This window comes from Dunckerocampus dactyliophorus, chromosome 9 (assembly GCF_027744805.1).
Source record: "Dunckerocampus dactyliophorus isolate RoL2022-P2 chromosome 9, RoL_Ddac_1.1, whole genome shotgun sequence".
In the NCBI taxonomy this organism is placed as follows: domain Eukaryota; kingdom Metazoa; phylum Chordata; class Actinopteri; order Syngnathiformes; family Syngnathidae; genus Dunckerocampus; species Dunckerocampus dactyliophorus.
Genome location: NC_072827.1, coordinates 18985604 through 19012303, shown reverse-complemented (window position 1 = coordinate 19012303; position 26700 = coordinate 18985604). Strand labels below are relative to the sequence as shown.

Below are 26700 nucleotides of genomic sequence, written 5' to 3'. Positions count from 1 at the left end.
GCTCAAAAAAATAACAAAAAACCAAACCAGAACAAAAAATGTTCTCAGTAGGACTCAGTAATGAGTAGCAACACCGTTCTTGTTAATCACTTCAAAAATTGCTTTGGGCATGCTTAATGCGAGTGTTTCCAGGAGGCTAGTGGTGAAGATGGCTTCACGAAGGGCATCAACTGTCTGGAACTGATGGCCATTTTTATAAAAATTTATAAATATAATTTATAAAATTATGAAATTATAAATTTATAAAATTTATAAATGTTCTCTATGGGATTTAAATGAGGGGAACATGCAGGATGGTCCAAAAGAGTGATGTTATTCTCCCTGAAGAAGTCCTTGGTCAAGCGAGCATTGTGAACTGCAGCGTTGTCCTTTTGAAAAACCCAGCTGTTACCACACAAATGAGGGCCCTCAGTCATGAGGGATGCCCGCTGCAACATCTGCCGCCGTTTCATGACCCCGCACCACCTGAAGCTCCAGTGTTCCACTGAATGAATGAGTCTTTTATAGCCTGTTGTCTTCAACCTTCGTTCAGCAGCCTATTTCAGTTTAATTGGTGTTTTCAAAAAAATAACTTTTTCAAAAGGCTTTTTGTGTCACTCCCACTTCTTGTTTTTGCATATTGTAGCTCTACTTAAAACCTCATTAAGATTCAAATGTGCAAAATGCTAGTTCTAGCAATTTTTCAACTGGTCTTAAGATTTTGATCAGGAGTATATAATTAATGAAAATATTTGGTTGAGTAAGAAAACCTTCCAAAGAGGTACAATCGCTAAATGAAACTTTAGAACACAGGTGTCGAACACAAGGCCTGGGGGCCAGATGTGGCCCGCGAAACCGCAGGAATAATGCATGTCAATAATGCACTTCACCTTTGTCCTTCTAAATGTATTTGCTCCTTCATTTTGACAGAAAAATGTTACTGCATGCAGTTCTTCTAAACGTCAGTATTTTCTAATCATGTAGCAAGATATTCCACGCATTTTTCAAAAACAAATACTTGAATATCTGCTTGTCACCATGACATTCTCACTTTACTTCTCATTTCAAAGCAAGTTATCCATCAATTTGTTAGTACAAATATAATAATCAAATGCATGGGCAATTGTGTAATAATATCATGAGGTTATATTCATATTTATATTCATATATCCTGACAGTTACAAGTGGCCCTCTGAGGGCAGCCGTAACTGTGATGTGGCCCTCAATGAAAATGAGTTTGACACCCCTGCTTTAGAAGCTTAATTACTTAAAGTAAGAATGGAACGTCCATGTACAACAATATAAACAACATCACTGACATGTAATACATCACTTCAAAATAGTTCATTCATTAGATGTTTTTAAATTGGTAAATCCAAAGAAAATAGCGAGCCAAAATTACTTACCCAAATATGTCAACTCAGGTCTCCAATAAATGAAATGTTACAACAAGAAATAGAGAAAAAAAAAATATATATTTCTGAAGCAGCCATGCTATGAATCGGGGCCGAAAACAGCTAAAAAATTTGCCCGGTGTCTAAGCAAAAAACAGGTACACAGTACCATCTGTAAAATACGGGATCCAAAAACGGCACAACTGAAAATAAACCCAGAACAAATTAAAAACATTTTTCTGAACTATTATAAATGTTTGTATACAGAGTCCTTTGACGCTACAGAGGCCGTGAGAAAGTTTCTACATGAAGTAGATTTACCGAACATCGGAGAAGTACAGAACAAAACTGTTACAACAGAAATTACTTTAGATGAAATTAAGAATGCAATTGGCAACTCCAAATCAAATAAGACTCACAGGGAGTGATGGTTTTCCGGTAAAAAAATATATAGGGAGGAGTTGTCCCCCTCCTGCAGAGAACATTTAACTGGATTAAAAACATAGGTAAACTTCCCCCATTATGGAAAGAGGCAATCGTAAGTCATTCCAAAAGAAGGGAAGGACGGGGAAAATAGTAGTACACTAGGTCACCAACTTACGAACATCCGACTAGCGAACATTCGCGGATACGAACACAAGCCGACTGGTCTATATTTTATTTTATTTTGCCTTGTAGTCGCTTAATCAGTAATTATACTGCTACTGTACATGCTTGACCAGTAGAGGGCACTGTGACACAGCTAATGGGACCAAGAGAGGAAGCGTTAGAGCTAATGGGACCAACAGAGGAAGAGTTAGACGCTGGGGAGATAAAGCTAAATGGAAAGCTAAATTGTATCTGTATGATACAAACCGGACAGAGTGTGTGATTAAAGTTTATGAAGAGTTAATTGGCCTGCTTAATTCTACACCACCCACAGAACACTACCTCTTTTAGAAGAGTCTAACGACAACGATTTGTCCTTTTTTTCAATAACTCCTCCTCCACCACGACCACTCCTCTTCAAAGGTAAATAACATTTATCATTACGTATTGTTATATCAGGTTTTTTTCATTAATTATCCTCGTTTAATATTACTACTGCATCCAAAGTCATATTTACATATATACACATATAATGTATATGTATACACGTACATGTATATAATTGGTAATATTACCTTTTCCCCTACTTAAGAACAATTCGACATAAGAACGGTCGTCTAGAACCAATTGTGTTCGTAAGTTGGGGACCGAGTGTAATTATAGACCAATTTCAATTCTCAACACTGATTGCAAATTGTATATATACAATAATTGTGAAACGAATCAAGCAATTTCTCAGATTTTATTGACGAAGACCAGACAGAATATATTAAAAGTCACCAAACGTATGACAATATTAGAAGGATGTTGCTCTTGGTAGATAAAATACATCAGGGAAAAAAAGCTACAATTTATTAAGTCTTGATGCAGAAAAGGCATTTGATAGGGTCAGGTAAACATAACTATCAAACTTCAGAGAGATTTGGCTTTAACAAAAAACACCTAAAAGCTAGAGTCAAAGTGAATGGGTCATTAACACCAGCATCCACACTGGAAAGTAGACTAGGCAAGGCTGCTGTCTCAGTCCAACATTATTTGTCATCTATATTGTCCCGCTGGCCCAGGCAATCCGACAACATGAGCAATTGAAAGGCAGTACAATAAAACATAGTGAACATGTACTTAGTTTATTTGCAGATGATGTCATGATCCATTCAACAGAACCCACCCACCCAGAATCCAAACTTTGTTCATTCACGCACTCAGTCATTCATTTAACTCACCCGTTCATTCATCACTGACTCATTTATTCATTGATTCAATCAGTCACCACAGCCATGGTTATGACTTAGGACCACATAAAGGTGGTTTTTGGTCTTAGAGATTCCACATTTTGCTACAGTATGTTATGTTAGCATGCCATGTGATTGTAGTGCTGCTCCTGCACCTTCTAAAGTTGATCTTATCTTACCTTTTGGCCAAATTCTGGATAAAATAGAGCTAGACAGAACTGGACCACAAAGGAAAACCCCAAACGCATAAATGTCATATTTGTGCTGCATCATGCTAACATACAAAGGGTTCAAAGGTCACAACACGTGTCATATGAAAATGTTACCAAGACAAGTGACAACACCGATCAGGCTGACCATATGTTCACATTGCAGGGTGTGATTGCCCAGTTCTGATTTTTTGTTACGTAAAATTTGATCTTTTATGTAGACGTTCACATTACCAAAAAATGTGACTTGTAAATGTGAAAGTATTGTGTTCGGAAAGTGACGTGCATGCACACAAACTGTACTGTACTGTTTACATCCATCCATCTTCTATACTGCTTATCCTCACTAGGGTTGGGGGTACGCTGGAGCCTATCCAGGCTGACTTTGGGCGAGAGGCGGGGTACACCCTGGACTGGTCGCCAGCCAATCAAACAACCATTCACACTCAGATTCATACCTATGGACAATTTAGAGTCAACTTATAGCCAATTAACCTGCATGTTTTTGGAAATTGGGAGGAAACCGGAGTACCCGGAGAAAACCCACGCACGGGGAGAACATGCAAACTCCACACAGAGGATCTCCAACAGAGATTCGAACCCCGATCTTCCCGATCTCCTGACCGTGTGGCCAACATGCTAACCACTTTTCCACTGTGCGGCTGCCGTGCGGCTAGTTGTATTAATTATTTAAAATCATAGATTAAGAAATAATTGAGAAAAATGGATATACTCGGTGTTAAGTGTAAATTCAAATTTCTTTCATTAGATGAAAATGAAATCCGCATCCGGGTTTTCCGGGTTTTCCGGGTTTTCACTTACCCAGTGGCAAAAATTATCAGTACCATGTCACATACAGTACATAAATTCATCAAAATCTACTTGTTATTTTCTTACCAACATCTACGTAGCTTTTAAAATACCATGAAAAGCTTTATTCATTTGGATTTTTTTTGTTCTCAAACAACATGGCTTAATTAGGTCTTCTGAGGATAAGGATTTCACTTCAAGAGCCTGTCCACCAGAGAGTGCCATTCTTCAAGAAAAATTACACATCAGCTCATTTAGCTGTAGTAGTGACCAGGAAAAGAAGAAGAGGAAGAGGATGAACAGAAAGAACAAAAGGGAAGAAGAAGAAGATGAAGAACAAGAAAAGGAAGAACATAAAGACAAAGAGGAAGAAGAAGAAGGAGAGGAAGAAGAGAAAGAGGCGGCGGCACAACGTCACAGTCCAGTGAGGAGGAGAAGGAGCCAGAGAAGAAGACAGCAGGTTCCAAAGCAGGTGGTCATCTCATCACTGATGATATCAACAACTTCAGCCAGAAGCCAGCGACCTTGAACCTCTCCGTGATCTTTCTTTAGGTCACCCTCCCAATGTTGGCAATCTTTAAACCTGGAGCGACCGTGACGACAGGACGTCAGTCTGGCTACATGTTGCCAAGCGTCACGTGACACGATGAACATCATTTCCTTCCTGTCTGATTTCAAATTCAAGTCATGCCATGATTTAGCCTGCTAAGCTAATGTTCAACTGGGGGGCAACAATGACTTATTGTAACAGCAGCAGCTTTTTTTTTTTTGGAACTCTATTTATAGGGCATTACTTAGGAAGTTGATAGGTAGCAGCTAACATAAACATGCTACAAACCACATGTAAACTAAGTTTTCATATTAGCGTGGTGATGTCGCCACAGACATTACCGCACAATGTGTTTGTCCCATAATGACACTTTCACACATTTTACTGCACATTCCCATGTTAGCCTGTGTGAAGCAGGTTGTAGACTACCCACCAGGTGACTTTGGGCTCTGGGTGTTCAGTCACCGCCACCTCCAGATTGACTGGCACGCCACCCATGACAGCAGCTTTTGACAGTGGCATGGTGAAGGGAGCTAGACCAGATTCAAAGGCTTGTTGGTGTGGAAAAAGCCTCTTCTGGGTCTGGGGATGGGGTGCCACTGGAAGGGGGAGTCCTTGAAACTGAGGAGTAAACTTGATCTCCTCACGGATCGCCACAGGCTGGCAAAAATCTTGGTCTTCCTTGGGGGTTAGTTCATGGGATGGTGGGAAAGGGGTGGTGACATGTAGGCTAGCTTTCTTTGCTAACACTGTTGGCAAAGCAGTAACAGGAAGGAGGGAGGTGTTGCTGGGGGTCATGCCATGACCATGCACACTCTGCTTGCTGCTGTTACAACCACTGCATTGTGACTCTGGAGGCCAGGTGGTCGCAAAGACTTCTGGTCCATCATGATAAAGCGATCTTTCACACTCGCTGTGTGTTGCAATGGAATGGCCACAAAATATCTGAGGCTGGACTTCAGTGGTCATGTTATGGAGGCTTATTTGGGACCCAAAGACTGAGAGAGGTTCCTCTCTGATTTGCAAAGAAGATAAATCTTGATCAAGACCAATCCTAAAGTCTAATTTGGACTCTGGACTGTCTTGGAAAAAGCTGGTGCTGATTTGTGGAGAAGTTGCCATGCTCCCGTGTTTGAAGTGGTCCTTCTCCTGTGGGGGCATAACTTGATTGTCTTGGTCACTGCTGCTAGGGGTTGACGGGCAGTTCAAGGTTTTATTGGTGACTGTAACATCTTCTTCTTTGCTAGATTGCTTGCAGGGTGTTTCTTGATCAAGATCAAAAATTGTGTCATCTCTGAAGAGATTCTGTGGGTCTGGACCAATATGTGGCATGGTGCCACCTTGACATGAAGTGAAGCTGCTTCTTGTAGATGATTGAAAATTGTAGATGGTGCTCTTGACTGTGCTCCATTTTGAGCGTGTGTCAGGTAGCTTGAATGGAGTTATTTTTTTCTCAGCTTGGAAGGTATCCAGGAGGGATTGTGGACCACGAATGTCCTGAGGGAAAGTCGTTGTGGTTTGAGGGATAATCATGTGGAACTTGTGCATCCCTGTGCATTGTTGAGGGCCCCTACTCTTGTTCAGATCAAAGTCTGGACTTTGAGAAGGTAAAGGACAACAGGTAGCAGTCTGATTACTGGTTCCGGTTTTTAGAAAGCTTATTTGTATGAGCTGAGCCTTGCTGCTTGGATTTCTCTGCTCTAGCTTACACTGACTGCAACCATGACTTTGTGAGGAGCTCCTCCTCTCCAGGACATCTTTGCTCTTGTAGGTTGACTTTGTAGGAGGAATACTGGCTGTTAATGTCTTTCCAGTCTGTGTGCTGATTGGTTGTCTTGGAACAGGAGACAAATGACTCTTGAGAAATGAGTTGGACATAAATATCTCTCTGGAAAAGAGACAAAAGAATCTTAAACCTGGACGACTACATACACAGTATAATACAGTATAATACCAGGAAGAACTTAAAGTCAAGTTTACGCTACAAGCTAGAATCTCATTTATTTTATTTGCTTGTGTTAAGTCCAAGTGGACATCCTTAGATTTGGACTTTTAGATGGTTATTTCAAAGATCTGAGACAAGGACAACAAAAACTGCCTGCTGTTACCTTGTATCACTGTGAAGACTAGAGGGGGCAGTGACAAAACTCTCTGCCTGACTGGATTCTTTATGCTGCTTGGCTGCAACAGTAGCAAGTCCAGTCCCAGGTATCTCTGGCTGGTTCTTGTACTCGTATTTGTTGATGGACTGGCTGTTGTGGATACTGGTGGAGCTGAAACAAAAATGCTCCTCCACATCGTCCTGAAAAAGGATGGACTCTGGTGTCTCTGCCAGTGGTGGAAGTGAAATATCGTCAGACGAAGCACACTCGTACTCATCATCACTGGACAGAAAAACCTCTGCCACCACATCCTGTTGCTGGAGCTCCTCCTCCAACAGGCCACCTGCCGGTTCCTTCTGCATGAGGACTTTCAGTTAATACATGAACAAAAGTTGTACCAGCAGTTGTACCAGCAAGAACAGCAATATTCAGATTTTTAACCTGCACTGATGCACTCTGAGAAGTGTGCATGGCCTGAAGCGAGGTGGAGTCAAGCTGTCCGTAGATGACATAGACACGGCGTCCGACCTCCACTGGTGAGCAGGACAGCCTGAAGGTGTGGGTGGAGCAGTAGGAGGACGCTCCAGGATTCTCCTCACATTGTGAGCGCTGCCTGTGGCAGGGCGTGAGACCAGCTGACGTTAGCATGCAATACTGTATATTTATTCGCATTTTCGTATGTTGACTAATGCTGTCAGTTAGCACCTGCTCTGTGAGTTGTCCGTCTTCAGTGATGAGTGTTTCAGATTTGCATCAGTTAGCCATGGCGCTAGCGCTTCTTTCCCATCATGCTGAGTGGTCACTTCGGGGGTGTGGCCTGTCTCCTCACCCTGGCAGGACACACTGAGGTGAGCGCCACTGTTAGGTATTATTATTATTATTATTGTTATTATTATTATTATTATTATTATTTTCTTTCTTATTGTTTCTTGTTGACCAGGTCCTGCATGCTGAGGTTGTCCATTTGTCTCTTCTTCTTGTTTGTGTCCTCTTCATCATTCTAATTAGCATGCCAATATGTAAATTATGCAGATGAGTTAGCAGACCCAGATGTGAAGATATTGTCACGTAATGTTGTGTCAGCTCTAATATGGACACGAGCGTCATCTCCATTTAGTCCCGCCCCTCCTCCACACCTGAGACCCAGCAAAAACGATCAGTCTCACTAGCTTGCATTGTTGCCAAAAAAATCGTTTGCCTGCCAGCGCATTATCTAATATTAGAGGAACCTCCAGTAAAGTGTATTGGTAGCTAGCCTTGTTAGTATCGGTAGCTGGCCTTGGAGGCTACAACAATATTGGTACAGTTAGCTAGCTAGACTTGTTAGCCTAGTTAGGTGGCGTCACATGTCATCACCACTTCTGTCATTGCCATGGTCGTTTGTAGTTGGCAGATTGCTTGGCTCAAAGTCTTCCATTTGTCTGTCCAATTCATTGATGGCATCCTCTATCTCCCAGCCACGCCCCCTCCCTGATCTCTGACCCCAGCTGGACCTTAAGCTCCTGCAGACGCTTTCTAGAATGACTGTGGATCAAAGAGACAATTTGTAGCATGTACCACACCACTCATGGACGCACCTTCACAGTAAGGTGGGACGAGTCGACCTGGATCTGCTCAGCATTCCACTTCTGCTCAATCATCCTGTCATCTTCCACTTTCTGGTTGCCAAAAAATTTGCTGAACTCTGCCTTTGACTTCACCTGCTGGAGGTCACGCATCAGGGCGTGGTCACGTAAAGACGCCTCGATGAGCCACGGCATACTCTGAGTGTACAGAGATGCCACACTGTGCTCCAGCTGCTCCATTCGAAACTTGGTTGGAGCCTGGCAGGAAGTACAATCCACAACATCTTCAAAGGTGAATTATGTTATTGCTGCTAATACTTAAAGGGTCCCTGACATGATTCATCAACTAAAATATGTTATATATTGTTTGTAAGTTTATTTTTCATGCGCCACCCATGACAAACTAGCTTGCAGCTCAGCGTCATTTACGGAAGAGACGTCATCAGGGTGACCTCTGTCAGCTAAAGAGTAAACAAACACTTCTCACGGTAGATGGTCAACTTGGTTCAGTATGTTTTTCATTAAAATAGTAGTCATGCCAAAATGTGTTGCTGCTGGATGCTCATAGTATTAGAGTGATACTGTAAATTTGTTTTTTTTCCAAAAAACGAAGGTTTAAGACAACAATGGACAAAGCAAGTGCAGAGAACGAGAGACAGATGGACTCCCACCTCGAGTTCTGTTCTTTGCAGTGATCATTTCACTGATGACTGCTATGAAGGAACATCTTTACAAGAAGCATTTGGCTTGAAAGTACAGTATAAATGCATTTTGAAAAAGGATGCTATTCCGCTGTTATTCACCAAAAAAAACAACACAACGAAGAATGACCACTACATCAAAGTTGGCAGAAGAAAGTAAGTCATGTCTTGTTTACATAATGTCTCCTAAACACTATTCCATGATAGCAACAAGGCTGCAAAGCATTTTACATGTTAGATAGCGCTTTTAAAGGTACTGAAAGACACTTTTCAGTGGAAGATAAAAACAATGTCAAGCTAAAAACAAATAGAGCAGAGGGCACATTAAAATACAATAAGCAGGACTAAAAACAAAAGCAGCAATGTTTAAAAAATTCAACATTAAATACAGATTTAACAGGTGGGTTTTGAGTTGGTTTTTGAAGGTGGGAAGGTCAGAGCAAGCACAGAGTGGTTGGGGCAGTGAATTCCAGAGGGTGGGGCCATTTGAGAAAGCTCTATCTCCCCAGGTTTGGAGTGTAAAACAATAACTAAAACAATAATTGAAAGATAAGCAACTACAGAGTAATTTTCACTGACCATTCTCTGTTTTAAAGGCGACCAATATTCATCTCCATGTCTTAAGTCTATGTTCTGCAAGTTCTCTATTTCATCTCTAAATGTTTCTTCCTCCTCGAAAACTATTGACACATCGCTCAAATCTTTGCTATAGTCACTGTATGCTATGTTTGTTTACCTGAGTGACAGTACTCCAATGGCGTCACTCCCAGAAATGAGGCTGAGCTGCGAGAGCTAGTTCGTCATGGGTGGCTCCATAAATGTATATTTATGTATAATGTATAAATGTAACTTTTGCGAATTTACCGTTCGCTTTAAAAAATTTAACTATGTAGAACTTAGTTTAAAAAGTATATAACATATTTCAGCAAAGTTGATGAATCATGTCAGGGATCCTTTAAAATAAAGAGGCTCTCACATTGTCACTTATCATTTTACCAATTTCCTTTTTCACCCAGAAAGCTTTTTTCAACAGTTGATGGATTTGGTGACGTGTCTCCTCGTACGCACTCGGAGTACCACATAGAGGTCCAGCAGCGTCTGACTGGAGGAACGCCTCCAGCTGTACAAAGTATGCACACGTCATTACTTTTATTATTGGTATTATTATTCAAATGGACCAGTTGACCTGTTTAGCCAGCAGGTGAAAGTTGATGCTAAGATCCAGGATATGGTGACTCTGATGGATCTTCTCCTTCACTTTGACACACAGCACACGTAGCTCGGACACTTCCTCCTCCTTCAACTCCTCCTTCAGCAGCAGGTGGTTCTGGGCTGGGGTCAAGGCGTCCCAGTCTTTCAGCAGGATCTGGACTTGATCGTCCAGTCTCTGGGTGAGCAAGCAAAGAGGATGAGTCAAACAGATTCAAGACTCTTGTGAATGTGGTGGACCAGCACTCACAGCAAAATGTGGTCCGGCCAGTCTAAATTGCTGCTGTAGCCTGGAGGTCTGCCCGTGGGAGCCCAGATCCACCTGAGTGCAGGAGTCCAGCAGCTTTGAGACCTCCTTCAGGTCCCGCGCAGCCTGTAAAGGGACACACTCATGTCCAGAATTCCAAAAGGTCTTTGTTAGGCCTTAGGGGAGATCTACGCTCTACAGAGTGATAATATATTTTAGTCCTATTTGGCCTCAGTGTTGCTCTAGTTGTCCCATTCTGGAGTGACCACACACACCTTACGGAGTCTCTCCTGGTACTTGCTGCAGAGCTTTCTGTCCTCGCCCCGCTTCCTGTTTTCAATTTCAAGTTTACGCCGCAGGTCAGAAACTTCCTGTTGGCTTCTGCCGAGTCTCTCTGCCATTTGCTGCACCGCCGTCGCCATAGACTGCAGGTTCAAGCCTGATACCGACGCCTGACTCACAAGTTAGGATGGACAAAATCTTATTGGACCTCATCTTATTCATTGAAATCATCATGTGAAAGTTTAGAATTATGTGGTCCCCGTAGGGTCCTCTGGTTACCGTGGCGATGCTACTGATGAACTTGCTGGCCTCTTCCTGGGCTGTGATGACCTTTTGCATGGTTTCCCACCAGGATGTGCCCTTCGTCATACTAACATCTTCCTCCTCTTTCTCGCCCTCCAGTGCACGTCTATGGTTCTTTATGTCTTTTTCCAGCTGAACAACAACAAGCAGATTTTTGCTCACTGCTGTGTCACATGCTGGCCAACATGTGACACATGTTGGTTGTTTTATGTTGCTGTGCTGACCTGCTGTGCTGTCCTGATGAAAGACACGAAGCCTCGCAACACACGCATGTTACACTCCACAATATTGTTCAGGCTCTTCACCTCGTCCAGGACTGCAGAGACCCGAGCAGATAGCTGGACCTCTGCCGCTGGCCCAGTTCTGCCTCTTTGCTTCAGCTGCACAGTCAGAGACTTCAAGCGGGACAGATGAGAGACACGACCACCAGGCACCTCTAGTTGAGTTTTGCTGGGAGGTCCCATGCATGGAACTTGCAGACGCTGCAGGAGCTGCATCACGTTGTTGGCGTCATGACCAGCAGTCTTTGTCAGAAAGAGGATGACAAGTGACAAGATGAAATACTACACTCTCAGAGAGGAGCAAAACTTGCCACTGGATGCCCTTGTGTGTACCTCAGCCCATGTGCGCAGCAGAAGGTGTGTGTCCAGGAGGTCTTCAGCCTCCGACAGCTGTGGTTCCACTTCACGACACTTTGACAGCAACAGTCTACTTTGCTCCACCCATTGGGACACCTGCACACCATCAGTTCCACATAACACACACCACAACATAGTCAGTAGCAGCAAACACACCAGAACATATTCAATTACCACACACAAAACACAATAACAATCAGTTCCTAGCTTGAAGTCAAGAAGTCACCTTGTCGAGCAGTTGTTGACACGTCAGCAGCAGTTGTTGATTTTGATTGGTCAGAAGTTCGCGGTGGGTGTCGCTGTGCGTGTTGTTTTGCTCCATCCTGTTTCCCGAGCACTTCTGCAGATCTGGCATCACTCCACTATCCAACAAAAAGATGTGAAAATGAAGCTGCTGAGATGAGAACATCAACTGATGAAATGTTCTGACCTGATAGATGTAAAATTTTCTTGTTTAAAGACTCCCCCATCTCCCTGCGAGAGAAACAAAAATTTAAGACTCAACAAGAACTGTCAAGTTTTCTGTTCAGCCTTACCTTTGATTCTGGTCCCTGCTCAAGGTCTCCAATCTCATCTGGTTTGTATGTCAGAGTCACAACTGATCTGGACAGATCTGGACATCCTGAAAGCATGTTTCTGGTTTCATCCAATGTGGATGCAGGCTTCTGACCTGACCTGGATTTAGGATTTGGATCAAATGACTCTATTTTCAGAACTGATTTTAATTCAAGATTGGATTTGATTTCAGGTTTTAGATCAGATATACATCCATGATTTGTTCTGGATTCAGGCATAAACTTCAGCTCTGATTGTGATTGTTGGCTCATATTGGACCTGGACTCAGGATTTGGATCAGGTCTGGAATCAGGCTTGGTCTCTGGACTGATTCCACATTTTGGTGGACAAAGGCTTCTCTGCATTCTGCGTTGTTCCACTTTGAATTCAAAATCATGCCTTAAATCTGGTCCGACCGTGACATCATGGCCAGCTGGATCGAGTTGCCGTCTGAGTACCTGCTCGACCATCCTCCTGCGGTCCTGCAAGGTCTCCACTAGCACCTCCAGCCTCAGTGCCACCTGCTGGTTGAGGCGGGAATTCTGGAAAGAACATGTGACCTTTGGTTGGTTTTGTTACATGTGCAAGAACCACAAAACAGAACAATAGCAATTCCACCCTGCTGAACAGGGCAAAGATTGTGACGTGTGCTGCTGAAGTACCGTTGGTGCTCCGCAGAGGCCATCAGTGTGCTGCAATAATTTGAGCTCACTGAGCAGCTGGCCACCACTCAACAGAACCTTCAGAGATCTTCTCAGCACATCTGCAAGTAAAATGATTACCACATCATTCACTTGCGCTAACTGATGATGTGCTAATTGCTGACGTGTTAACTGTCAACGTCACCTTTCCTCATGGAGTCCAAAGTGAGCGTCACGTCAGCGGACCTCATGTCAGCTTGCATCAGAGCATCCTCAAAGTTATCGACTCCAAGCGACAACTGTGGACGCATGCAAACAGGTTTAACTTGGGTTAGCGCAAAGATCATGACCACACGTTTGTTAGCGTTAAGCATTGAACCTACATGTGACATACTGTTGTCAGAGAGGTCACTACATTTATAAGCTATTTTATTTTAACAATTTACAGTCGTCCCTCGTTTATAATGGTTAATTGGTTCCAGACCTGACTGCGATAAATTAATTTCCGCGATATAGGATTCAGTGTTAATAAATTTAACATTTTCGTAGTTAGAGCGTAGAAAACCTGTTTATGACTTTCTAAATATGTTTTTTTTTAACATTATTAGAGCCGTGTAGACATGAAAGAACACTAGTATAGTCACCTTTACACTTCTATTATTCATTGCTTAGATCACATTGTGCATCTTAGCTGCAGGGATTTGAAACAGCCACTAACTAGTAAACTAGCGAGCTAGCAAGTAGGGAGCTAACCGGTCAGCCTCGAATTTACAGTATTTCTTTTAAACTTCTAAACTCTTCTAAACTAAACTTCTAAGCCAAAAACTTCCCACTTCCACACAGAATGGGAGGAGAACTTTTTTTCACTCTTGACCAGAATACTACAGTACATATCACTTGTATTTCAGTATGTTTTGACTAATAATAGACCATAGTCTACCAACCATAGTCAACTGCAAAACAGAGGTCATTTATTAATTAATTAATTTCTGAAAAAATGCAAAATAGTGAGAGCGATAATCGAACGGGCCAGTGAAGGACGACTGCACTGGAGCACAACAGCTGCAACTGACTCATTGGAGCCAGTCGTGGCAATGTCCTGCGTAGAAAAGATATGTCACCAGTGACCTGCGACGCCGCCTGGTAGAAGTTCGCCGCCAGCCTCAGCACTTCCTGTCGCCTCTCCAGGAGGCGGAGCAAATGGCGCCATCCTTCGTTCAGACACGCCTCCATGGCCTTGTACACTCTCTGATCTTCCTCTTGCCTCTTTCTCTTCCTCCTGATCTTTCCTGCCGCCTCCACAACTTCCTGTTGCCGTTTCTGTCAACACGTAGCAAGAAGTCAAGCAAACGAGTTTTTAGACTCAAAGTCGAGTGTTTTTGTACCGTCATCGTCTTCAGTAGCTCCTCATGTTCTTGCATCAACGTTCTGTTGTCTTCCTGGTTTGTGCCGATTTCACAGAGGTCAGGATGGACCCGTACCAGCTGGAGGTGGACGAGCGAGCCGCTCTGGAACACAGTTTTTTTTTCCTTCTCATGTGATTATTAGCTTCTACGTCTTCTATGTTAATTATCACAATCACTTTACAATCCAAGACCACCATCCATCCATCCATCCATCCATTTTCTATATTGCTTGTCCTAATTAGGTCATGGGGGAGTTGCAGCCTATCCCAGCTGACTTTGGGTTAGACCCTGGGTGCAGTGTCCTGGTTTTCGGTAATCAATATATGGTCACCCTAGTCTAGGTCTAGTTAGCTTCTAGGTCTAGTTAGCTTTGGCTTCAAATTCGCCTATAACAGCTGATCGCTTCCAGATGTTGTCAGTTATGTTAACTTCAGCATGAAGTTACTGCCTCAAATAAATGTTTGTGTTTGGTGATCAATATTAAGTTAAAGTGAAGAAGGTTGAAAGTTGTTGACTTCCTTACTTCATTATCTGTTCTTGTGGAGGTCAGTCAGTCAGTAGTTGTGTTGGAGTTGACATGTGTCTCATAGACACAAATAGACATAACGTGATACATGAGCACACATGAACACACAGCTTGCTGCTAAAATGGCGAACACATGGAACAGTGATGAACCTTCCCAACCAAAATTACTCAACACCGCAGCAACGACTCATCCAAGAGGTCACAAAAGACCCCATAACAACATCCAAAGAACTGCAGGCATCACTAGTCTCAGTTAATGTCAATGTTCATAACTCCACCACCAAGACATTGGGCAAAAACAGCCTGCATTGCAGAGTTCCAAGACGAAACCCACTGCTGAATAAAAACAACATAAGGCTTGTCTAAATTTTGCCAGAAAACACCTTGATGATCCCCAAGACCTTTGGGAAAATAGTCTGTGGTCTGATGAGACAAAAGTTTAACTCTGCTGTAAAGGTAACGCTGCATTTCAGAAAAAGAACATCATACCAACAGTAAAACAGCTGTTTTGCTGCTTCAGAAACTGGAAGACTTGCTGTGATAAATGGAAACATTAATTCTGCTGTCTACCCAAAAATCCTGAAGTAGAATGTCCGGCCATTTGTTCACGTCGTCAAGCTGAAACAAACTTGGGTTCTGCTGCAGAACAATGATCCAAAACACACCAGCAAGTCCACTAAAGGAAGACTTTGGAGTGGCCTAATCAAAGTCCTGACCTGAATCCTATTGAGATGCTGTGGCACCTTAAAAGGCGGTTCATACTGGAAAACCCTCCAATGTGGCTGAATTACAACAATTCTGCAAAGATGAGTGGGCCAGAATTCCTCCACACCGCTGAGACTCATTGCAAGCTTTCACAAGTGCTTGATTGCAGTTGTTGCTGCTAAGGGTGGCCCAACCAGTTATTAGGTTTAGGGGGCAATCCCTTTTTCACACAGGGCCGTGTAGGTTTGGATTTTTTTTCTCCCTTAATAATAAAAACTTTTTTCATTTAAAAACTGCATTTTGTATTCAGTTGTGTTGTCACTGACTAATATTTGAATTTGTTTGATGATCTGAAACAGTTAAGTGTGACAAACAACACTTTTTCACATCACTGTATATACATATATAAATATATTTGGGATGCTCTGATGGACCGGCCACCGATTAGTATTGGACGATTTCCGTAAAAAACATGTGATCATCATATGCCGATAAATGCCTTTCAAACTGATCACAAAATCGATCGCGATGCGACGGTGACATGACAACACAAACATGACATGAATGTGCATGTGTGCTGTGTCACGCAGGGTATGTGTGTATATATATATATATATATATATATATATATATATATATATATATATATATACATATATATACATACATATATATATACATACATATATATATATATACGTACACACACACACACACACACACATAGTTGTCTAGTTGGGGTCTAGGGTAGGGTAGAGCGCATGCTATCTTGCTGCAAAATTCTGTCTTGTCTTGTCTGACATGCCCTCATGTTTTGTGCAGGCTAAGCTTGTAGCTCAATGCTAATAAGCCCATCACGCACCTTGAGGACAGACACGACGAGCTGCGATTGGCCGGCCTGGACAGCAATGGTGCTGAGAGTTGTGAAAGACTTTCCATTGTCTGTCCTAGTCACCCCTGCATCCTCATGTCCTCTGCGTGTTGCCACCTCCAGTCCCTCACCACTCGTCATGACTCTGCCTTTACAGCTAGCTTCTTGTCGACTTTGATGCCACATTGGCACCACTTCCCGTCGGCTGGCATGAACACCGTCAAAGAACACCTAGCACGTTGGAGGAGCAGGTTCTAGAAAGACTTGAAGAGTCTTTTTGCCGTATGAATCTGCCTTCCTGAGTGTGAAACATGAGCCTCAGCTGACCCGCTGCAGCTTAAAATAGACAGCATTCTTGTCACACTGAGCATGCTTGAGAAGAACACTTGACATGTCAACACACAATCAACAAGAGGTCATTTTTGTCTTTTTATTTTTCATGATGTTATCAGTGTTAAGGATAAAACAAAAAGTTCACAAACTATGGACAGTCATGGCCAAAAGTTTTGAGAATTAAACAAATACTAATTTTCACAATCTGTTGCCTCATATTTTATTATTGCAATTTCACATACTCCAGAATGTTATGAAGCGTGATAAAATGAATGGCAAGTCCCTCTTTGTCATGAAAATCCCAATAATCCCAAAAAAACATTTCCACTGCATTTCAGATCTGCCATAAAAGGACCAGTTGACATCATAGTTACGGTATTTACTGATTCTCTGGTTAACATACAGTAATAGAAAAAATGATTAGACCACACTTGTTTCTTCAGTTTCTTGTTCATTTTAATGCCTGATACAACTAAATGTACCTTTGTTTGGACAAATATAACAATGACAACAAAAATAGCTCATAAGAGTTACATTTTTTGGCACAATGCTAAAGCTATTCATTTAAGAACTTAAGTGATTTTGATTATTATCAAAACAATGGAAGTTGCTAAATTAAACCCTTATAAAGTATATTTGTTATTGTCATTATATTTGTCCAAACAAATAGCTCTTAGTGATGTGGCGGTCTTTCCATGTAGTACTCTTTCACTTTGCCAGTGTTGTGCATGTGAAGCTTCGCCCTAAGATCTGCCCCCTGTTAGCTTTGGGGACGGCAGCGGTAGAGAAGGCAGATCATTGCAGTGAGCAGGCAGGCGGCGGTGAAGATGAGTGCCACCACACACCCTGCAGAGCGGGTACAAGAGGTTAGCAGGAAGTCCAAAGGTGTTTAACTCATCAGGAAGGGGAGGAGCGTGATAGTTGAAGACTTTTGTCCTCCCTCTAGTCAATGCGCAAGCTGCAGCTCTACAAGGAAGTCAATGACAAACCTGTGACAAGCCCCGTCTCCTTCTGACTGCCATCTTTACTTGCCGTGGTGGTGGTGGTGGTGGTCTGCTCTACTCAGAGACAAAGTGAAGATGCAAAGGTCAAAGGTAGAAAATGGCAAAAGAAAAAGCAAAGAGTCACCTTTCAGATTGTGCGACGCAATGGAGCATCTGGACCACACCAGTGCACCGGGGACGTCAACCGGAGAGATGCCTCTCTGCAACAGCGCCGCCTTCAGGGGGGCTACATGATTAACATGGACTGATGACAGACAGCCTATGAAACCCGCCTGGCCCGCCGAGACCACCTCCAGGGGGAGGGACTCGTTTACTGCGCAAAGACACGAAAGCAACTGACGACCTTGACGCACCGTTACCGCGCTCCCTGTCAATCAGCAGGCAGGAGAGGACACACACCCTTTTGTTGCCACATGATCGTGTGTGCAACTTACGTGTGACCTTTCCGAGAGTCATGGTTGTGATGAGGATCGGCTCAGCTTCCGATCCCAAAGTGAACTTCCTGTTCACTTCCTGGTCCACCTGCCAGTCACCACACACGTTACACGAGGTGGGGCATTCTCCATGCAACAGGAAGTGCTCACCTGCACGCAGAGCGTGTTGCTCTCGCGAAGGATTCTGACACGATGAGGTCGCCCATCCGCCAGGCTGCTGGATGCAGGGCTAAAGACCTCGGGCTTCCCGTCGCTCTGCAGGCCGTACCACACGCGTAGACTTCCTGCAAAACAGTTTGACCTGTAGTGATGTCATAATGTAGTGATGTTGTCATGTAGTCATTTCACAAAGTGGTGATGTCATGCAGTGATGTCATAATGTAGTGTTGTCATTAGGGATGTCCCGATACGATCTTCAGGATCGGGATCGACTGCCTCTCCACTGTATTTTGAAAATCGGATAATATCGGCTTCCGCCACAAGATCAGGCCGATCCGGTTGCCATGTCACATTTATAACTCCGAGCCACACTCGCACACGGTAGGTGCAGTAATGCGTCTCAAAGCTGGTTGCCACTCGACTCCTGCCACCTGCAAGAAGAAGAAAACGCAACACCACCATGCAGACATGTCCGTGGTGAAGTTAGTTTCATGTTGGACGTTGGACATTCGGGAACTACAGCGGTAGTTCCCCCTCACTATGCCTGGGCTTCTGTGTCATTGTGCGGCCAATGGTGGCCGTGGCCACCCTTAGTCACTCTCCGGCCACCCAAATTGGTCATTTAGACATTTCAGGTATCAACTTATTACCACCCCTATGTGAGTAATGGTTTCACCTTGGCCACTCAAAAGAAAAATTTCTGGCTCTGCCACTACTCGCACGGGAAGTACTGCTGTATCCACTGGTTGTTTATTGCACTGAAGGGAGTTTGTTAAAAAAATGTCATAAAAGTGGCAAAAAATGTCATAAATTCTATATCGCACCACAAATTTATCTATAACCATGTCAAATGATTAGTCCTACCCTGAAAGTATTTTGCACGCTCATTTTTCCCAATTTTATTTTTTTAGGGACCTGACTCACAAAGGTTTGTTACAATATTGTTGGTCAATGTTGGTTGCTGTGTAACAAAAAAGTAAATTCAGCAATACTTTGGTTGCATTATTTTTAATGTTTTGAAGAGCTATTTTCATAACCATATTCAATTCCACAAATTCATGTTTGTAACCAAAGCTTATTATTAGAAAAAGGATCGGATCGGATACCGGATCAGATCAGCAAGACTATAAAAAAAAAAAATCGGATCGGATCGGAAGCCAAAGGATGTGGATCGGGACACTCCTAGTTGTCATAATGTAGTAATGTCATATTTTGGTACCATCGCCAGCAAGCAGGACAGCGATGTAGTGTGTCATGAAACTTTTGATGCTCAATAACATGGCAGGTCTCCGCAAGGTGACGAAACTGAAGGTCACGTCCTCTCTGACTCTGCCCCCACCACCGTGGAACACTGGCGACTTTCGATGGTGCCTCGGAGAGAAGGTGTAGGTTACCGACATCTCCTTGTCAAAGAACAGGGCCACCTCTGAGGACAGAAACCATACACACAACACAGTCAACGCGGTGCCTCCCAGTGGCAAATAGTGGCAGTGTGCGACTCTCACCATCTTTGCACAGCAACCCAGCGTACGCTGAGCGCGAGCAGTCGCAGGAGAAGCCATCGCTCTTTTCAACGCAACGTCCGTGGTTGTGGCAGACAATGCTCGAGGCATCGCAGTAACCGGGACATGTGGGGCTCACTCCGAATGCCTTCTTGGCCCTCTCTTGCAGGTCATAGGTTAAGCCGTTGACTGTCAGAGATCTGATGCAGCCTAAGAAGCTTTGTGGGCCAGACGGCGCTCCCCCTAGGGGATGGCACAATGTCAAAATTTTACAAACAAATCTTCATCTTGGCCACCATGGTGCTTTCGTACCTACGAAGAGCTGCCCGCCAAGGTCTAGATGTGCAGCTCCATCAGGTGGCGCTTCCAGGAATCCCACAGGAATTTGGTCCACCTGCAGCCATGCCTCCTTTACATTACGCTCCGCCCTCACGTAGTGCCACTGCCCATCATTCAGCGGGAGGTGGGACTTGACGGCCACAACCGCTGCGCTGAACGACATCGTCACTACAGAAGGAGCTGGAAGGTCACACACACACAAACACACGTTATTGTTGTGGTAGTCGGCCGGAAGATTCTTTTGGGAGATGTGCCCACTGAGACTCAAGCCAATAAATATACACATAATATCAGCTACATCTATAAAGAAAAATATGTCAAAGCTATGCTGACAGACTAATATACCAAAGCTAAGCAAATTTTTATATCAGTGCTGAGCTAATTGGCTAAGCTAATTGAGTCGCAAATCAAAGCTGGCCATGTTAGGTCATAGGGAGACCATTGATTACCGAAAACCAGGACACTCTGCCCGGCAAGATGCCTTATAATTTCACTATATTTAAAGTATGCATCCTCTGTATGAATAGAGAATTGTTGTACAGTCAAACCTTGTTTTTTATGACAGAAAATAATTGGGAACCACTGTCCTACACTAACAGTCCTTAATGCTGCGCTAATTAGCTTATTTGGTAATTAGCTGTTCAAAGTTGAATGCATAAGCTAGTAAGTTAGCTCTTATTGTGGTGGACTCACAGCTGAGTTCCACACGGATCAAGTCTTTCCGGCCCTGAGAATCAAGGATGACTCCAGATGGAGCGGCGGTTTTGAAGTAGAAAGTGAGGTCAAAGGTCTGTGTGGCCTGCAGGGGCGAGAAGTGGAGGTAGGCCCCTTCCTGGTAGAAGGACACCATGTTCCAAAGATGCCCTAGCAGCAAGAAAGAGCTGAGGTGACTTCTGGTGCAGGTCAAATGGTGTCAGCTGGTGATGTGATGTGCACTTACTGTCTCCATGGCAACGCAGAGGGCCCACTCTGTAGACGGCTTCAGACTCCTTGACAATGACGACGCTCAACGGGAGGTGCTCTTTGTGAGACAGGACCTCCGAGTCCTTGGACCTGAGCGGAAAACAGTACTCCCTTGACCTTTGATGATGCTAATTGCTAGTTCTGAATATAAGGTTGAAGTTACCACACGTTGTTGGAGCTGCCCCTGTAGCTCCGCCTTTCCCCGCGCTGATCCAGCCACCAGCACAGCGGCCGTCTATCTGCCATACACACACGCACACACAGGCACACAGCTACAGGAAGCTGAAGTAGTGGTGTTGTGGAAAGTGCCAATCACAGGTGAACATCAAGTAACATTTACTTCATTACTAACATTTTCGACATGTAGCCTTCATGAACCGTTCATGGCTCACCGTCAATGTGACAACAGAGTGAAGATTGGCAACTCACCTTCGGCGATGAAGAGGTGGGACTTTTTACAAGAGAAGACCACTTCCTGTTGGCACTGCTCAGACGCCATCACGATGGCACGTAGTTGTTGAGGTGAGGCGCTGTAGTTAAACTTCATGATATGAGGCTTGTGTTTAGACGAGTCACTGATTCGGACAGGAAGTGTGACGTTGTGACTCATCAACGTCCACACTTTGTCGTCTGTAGCACAAAGAAGTCACATCAACAACAGTTGGCTGTAAGTGTAAACTGACAAGTTACTTGTCGCTAGGTGAGTTGATATGTTGTTAGCACTGCTAGCACATTATTTATTACATCATGTAGCAGCCTGTTGAAATGTTGTCTTGAATCATTAGTGTAAGTACTGTAAGTCAGTACATTGTAAATGCAATAAAGTTGATTCCTGCTTTTCTTGGGATTATTTTCCAAGATGGCACAAAACTGTGAACAATGGACGCACCCATAAAAAGCCCTAAAATGCCCTTTTTTTGATACCCTAATCTCTATAATATGCCTCTCACTGTTTTACACTTAAGCAACGATTACAGGCATACCGTATTGTACTTACAAAACGTGCAGTTGCACGTCTTGTCGAATCATTTTCCTGCTGGAAAATGTTGAGTTAACTGACTTTGAGACAGCACCCGCTCATAGCTGCAGCATTCTTTTTCCCCTGTAGATAGTGCCATCAAACCACTTTTTATTACAAGTGCTCTTGACACCAAAAAACAAAAACAAAATGAAAGTGCTCAAATCATTGTCATACTGCTGTCATCCGCCAGTAAACAACTAGTACGAGTAACTACGAGTGAAATGAAGTTGTGACTTTCAAACGTCCCCTCAGTGAGTTTTCATCTTGGCTGTGATGTCACATAGAGGATGCTGTCTAGCAACCGCGTTCAACCAAACACAGCCATGAAGCAAAGAAAGTCACATATTCACAACAATAACACAATAATAACATTCACTGATGTTGTGTTGTGATGAGTATGGCATAACACAATCAAGAAAATTGGCCACAGCAGGTTTGTTGTTTGACAGGCCATATTAAAAACCCATATTATTATTCTAAGATTTGTAAAATATGAATAGAGCATATTAGTAAAAAAAAAAAAAAAGGTGCATTTACTTACTGCCACTCTGGCACGTTTTTCCACGGTTGAACATCTTCTGGGTTTTTTACTTTTGTATCTTTCCAGCCACATCGGTGCTTGTGTTTTCTCCGTCTCGGTGGTATAAAGATAGTCGGGACTGCTTATGGTAGGAAAACTTTCCGGTAATACAAATTCAGTCAATTCAATTCCATCCTAAACTCGGATATATGCCTTTCAATGTTATTTTGTTATTTTTCACAGGGAAAATAACAAGATTTACATGTGTTTAGGTGTCATGAGCACTTTGTTACCATAAAAAAAGGAATTATTAACAATTTAAAGCAGAGAAAAGAAATCTGCGAATATGCGGGGACGTAAATGCCGAACTGCGAATGTGCTGGGATCTACTGTACTTGAAGAATGAGTTAGCAAGCCACCTGTCATGTTGCAGTACACCCGTGTGGGCCCCAGGGGGCCGCTGCCATCTGGGTCGATGGAGTAGAAGCCGGATGAGCCACCTCTGAGTTTGTACGACTCGCAGGACGACTCAAAGATGGCTGCAAAGGTGCAAGCAGGTTGTCAGACTCTCGTCACGTAGTACTTGTATACTATCACATACATGATATTATATTTATATTATATTTGGTAAGTGTAGCTCACAATGGCGACATGTAGCTCCAGCGTATCCGCTTCCAGAACAGTCGCAGTTGAAATGGTTCCATGTCTGTGTACACGAGGTGCCATGTTCGCACATGTTAGGAAGACACCTGCAACAGCATAACACGCTAAGCACACACATACATGTGACAAATGAACACGCATCTGGCCAGAGTGCCACCTCGTGCGGAAAGGAGCAGTGACGTGTCGCTGACCGGTCTCGGATGTGGCAGGCGTCAAAGTTCAGAGATGAGAAGCTTCCTAGCAAGCCTCGCCGCACAAGGCTCAGGTTGACAGGGCGCCGGTCAATGGACAGCTGCCTTATGCAGCCCTGGAACGACAAGCTCCGCCTCTGGCAGCCGGATGCCCCACATCCTGGTGGACACGCGCAAAAAACACGTTAGCGCATCACATCGTCTTCCTGCAGTATGTCATTGGCACCCACCCCCAAAGAAGAACCCTTCATTGGGCTCCAGTGGGTAGGGCTGTCGTACGGTGACGATGGGCTGGTGGTCCAGTGTCAGAACCACCCGCAGACCGTTGTAGTCCATGCTCAGCCAATGCCACAGTCCGTCATTCACCCGGGGACCTGCAGACAGAAGCACACGCTGGCTGGTATTTCTACTGGGTATTTCAATTGCAAGCTGAACATGAGACTGACACTGTTAGCATGATAGCATTTTGCATCAGCCAAGAACATCTTCATCATAACCATGACAATGTATGTAAGCCATGTGACTCTGTTGACGCTGTCATCAGTAACCACCACAGCAACTCCACATCTTCACAGAACTGAAGTGCTACCAGTTGTTCCTAATGAAACGGCCACTGTGAAGCTAACAATCAGAACATGACATCCAGGAAGGTGGTTCTAGTGGTTTGCGGTATGTACGAGATGGACTTCCTGTCATAAAAGCACCATTAAGCGCTCACTGACCTGTGGCGGCATTGCTCAGGAGCAGCTGACCGTTAGAGATGTGCAGTCGCAGCTTCCAATGCCTCAGTCCAAGCCCAGTGGCAAGCAGCAGCGCGTTGGGGTTCCACGTTCTAAACTGGAAGCGAATGGAGAAGCCCCCTCCATCAATGGTGGTCTGGAGGGCCGCCGGCAGCCACAGAAAGCTGTTTTTGGAGCTGACGAAAGTGCATGCCGTTCGATCAGGCCGCAAGCATGAGAAGGTGACGTTGCCCTGAAAGATGCGGGACAAAAGTGACTGATATTGCAACAAAGGCTCACTTCCAGCTCTCACAGTAAATCAGGAGGAGCTTGCTGGATCTCACCACAGTGTACATCTGAGGCTTGCGTCTTTTAGCCAGGTCGATAACGTTGATGCCATTGTAGTAGACGTTCTCCATGCAGCCCTCAAAGTTGCTTCTTAGGAAAGTTCCGGGCTTGCCAGGCAGGGGAATACCGCCGAAGCTCAGCTGACACCGGAAGACGAAACATGAGAGTTGCATATAGTAAAGCAGAATGACAATTTTTCCCACGGGACGTCTGTCAGCACAGACTGACCTCGTAGTCCACCTCCAGCGACTCCCCCTGGCCTCGGGTTTCGAAGCTCTGAGTGTGGCGATCCACGCTGACCTTTACCTGCTTGTTGAGGCGCTCGATCGCCACCCAGTGCCACCGCTCGTCGTCCAGAAGACTTCCCACTGTCACCGCCACCTCGCCCCCGCCCTGGCCCTCACTTGTGTTGTCTGATGGCAGTGAAGTTAGCGATATGTGAGTGTGAGAAGAGAAGAAAATGAGTGGACACGTTAAAGAGAGATGAGAAGCTAAGGAGTATGAGGTAGTCCGGAGGTTGTGCTGACCCAGGTTGAGGTGAAGGACCAGTCTGGCTGCACGCAGCTCCAGCGTGATGAAGTGGCCACGACGACCTTCACCATGCAGTAGCACGCCGTCAGCCCGCCGGCTCTTGAACCTCAGCGAGATGATGTCCTTAGCCGTGGACACAGATTTCTGCTTGAAGCGGTACAGTAGAGCACTCTGGCCGTCAAAGTCAGCCATGTGCGACTCTGCAAACAACCGTTTGTGAGTGACATGACTGACAGCAGATGATTAGCTTGATTAGCTCATCTGTGTCACGCAGTGAAGAGGTGGGACTTACTGTAGGAGCAGCCAAACACATCCACATGCATGCCCGGCCCGTCTCTGGAGGTCCATTCCAGAGGGACGAAGCGTAGGAAGCGACACCTTGGGGGAGGCGACAGTTTGACGAGGACAGATGCCTGAGCGTCCGCGTTTGTCTGCAGAGACAGATCTAAAAGTCAAGGACTGGATGTGACAGGTTGTCATTTGACTTAGCTCCTCCCACCCGGCTCGTGTGTTTCACATGCCAGGAAGTGGCCGTCGTCCTGCACGTACTCCTTCAGGCTCTGAGGTGTGTCGCCGTAAAAGAGGCGATACCTGCTGACACACCCCTGCGTGGCCACTGCCGTTACCTCCATTGGCTCCCTGAGGTCCAGCTGCAACCAGGGCGTGGGGTCCATCTCTGCAGGAGACCAACTTGCATCTCCTAGACGACAGGGCGGCTGTAAATAATACATGCTAAATGTGGGTTTGTCCTTGAGTGCGCCCTTTGTGAGACCCACCGTCTCTCGTGTCCATTTTGGCAAAGTGTGAGGCATTGCCGGAGGACGACTGCGACGAGCTACTGAAAGACGACCGAGGCAGCGTGGACACCAGAGGAGCGTTGCAGCTGTCTAACAGAGACAGACAAAAGGGACAACACAGCGTCCATCCTTCAACATGTATCAACTATCCCACCGCAATAAAAGCTGACACTGCATATTTAGTTCTGGTTCTACGACATCATTTTTGAATGGCAATCATCATTTTTTACAGGAAAACAAGCAACAATTTGATCATGCTAGCAACATTTTTTTATATGGACCTGAGCTCTACCTTTCACTCTGAAAATCATGCATCAACACACTACTGTGCTATATGCTGCGATACAAATACAATAATACATATCTATAGCTGATATACAGTAATAATAATAATGATAACTTTATTTATATAACAGTTTTCAAGACTTGACAGGCACTTAACAACATTTCAGTTGCAGTATACTGTATATAGTATGTGAGTGTATGCATGCATGTAGATACTCTATATGGAGTAGTTATATACTGTGTGTATGTGTATGGAGTGTTGAAGACGACATGAAGATGATGATGAAGATACTCACAATGAGAGGCGGCGCTGGCAATCAAGTGAATCCAGACGACACCCAGCAGTGCCAACATCTTCATCATCCTCATCCTCCTGCT

General features: G+C 44.3%; 2 protein-coding genes and 1 long non-coding RNA gene across 13 annotated transcripts in view; 1 reads left to right on the top strand and 2 right to left on the bottom strand.

Annotated features, from left to right (window-relative positions):
- The window catches only part of LOC129187338 (uncharacterized), a 21488-nt gene extending 4252 nt beyond the window's left edge, over positions 1–17236 (top strand). Inside the window, exons 2-8 of one of the 9 annotated variants that reach the window (XR_008572385.1) lie at positions 4384–7712; positions 8322–8721; positions 8804–8938; positions 9043–9286; positions 10164–10259; positions 10401–11809; positions 16465–17236. This is a non-coding gene — a long non-coding RNA (uncharacterized LOC129187338). Of the gene's footprint in view, positions 1–2644; positions 7713–8321; positions 8722–8803; positions 8939–9042; positions 9287–10146; positions 10260–10400; positions 11810–16464 lie in introns of those variants that run through there. The other 8 variants (XR_008572384.1, XR_008572389.1, XR_008572383.1 and 5 more) reach the window with 8 other exon arrangements.
- ccdc141 (coiled-coil domain containing 141) lies at positions 2774–16818 on the bottom strand. 3 transcript variants are annotated; one of them, XM_054786450.1, is made up of 21 exons: positions 16505–16818; positions 14391–14513; positions 14134–14325; positions 13211–13304; positions 13027–13127; positions 12346–12906; positions 12240–12283; positions 12036–12171; positions 11786–11905; positions 11396–11695; positions 11148–11303; positions 10862–11038; positions 10590–10712; positions 10317–10517; positions 10107–10250; positions 8442–8687; positions 7570–7694; positions 7306–7477; positions 6871–7220; positions 5196–6650; positions 2774–4795 (listed from the first exon to the last, which is right to left on the bottom strand). In XM_054786450.1, exons 1-21 carry the CDS (start codon positions 16697–16699, stop codon positions 4627–4629), a joined length of 5184 nt encoding a protein of 1727 aa, XP_054642425.1. In that variant the 5' UTR covers positions 16700–16818; the 3' UTR covers positions 2774–4626. The 3 variants fall into 3 exon arrangements, with proteins under 3 accessions (XP_054642425.1, XP_054642427.1, XP_054642428.1); XM_054786452.1 differs by having other exon boundaries at positions 5196–6596; XM_054786453.1 differs by having other exon boundaries at positions 4668–6650.
- On the bottom strand, positions 16945–26700 carry LOC129187336 (contactin-associated protein-like 5). The gene is made up of 24 exons (XM_054786454.1): positions 26619–26700; positions 26017–26127; positions 25867–25940; positions 25533–25671; positions 25237–25440; positions 24938–25122; positions 24706–24849; positions 24365–24614; positions 23873–24016; positions 23643–23802; positions 23431–23537; positions 23208–23327; positions 21677–21877; positions 21411–21486; positions 21225–21337; positions 20978–21148; positions 20258–20464; positions 19949–20188; positions 19663–19869; positions 18435–18568; positions 18285–18372; positions 17975–18163; positions 17836–17904; positions 16945–17692 (listed from the first exon to the last, which is right to left on the bottom strand). The coding sequence occupies exons 1-24, from the start codon at positions 26689–26691 to the stop codon at positions 17607–17609; spliced, it is 3492 nt and encodes a 1163-aa protein (XP_054642429.1). The 5' UTR covers positions 26692–26700; the 3' UTR covers positions 16945–17606.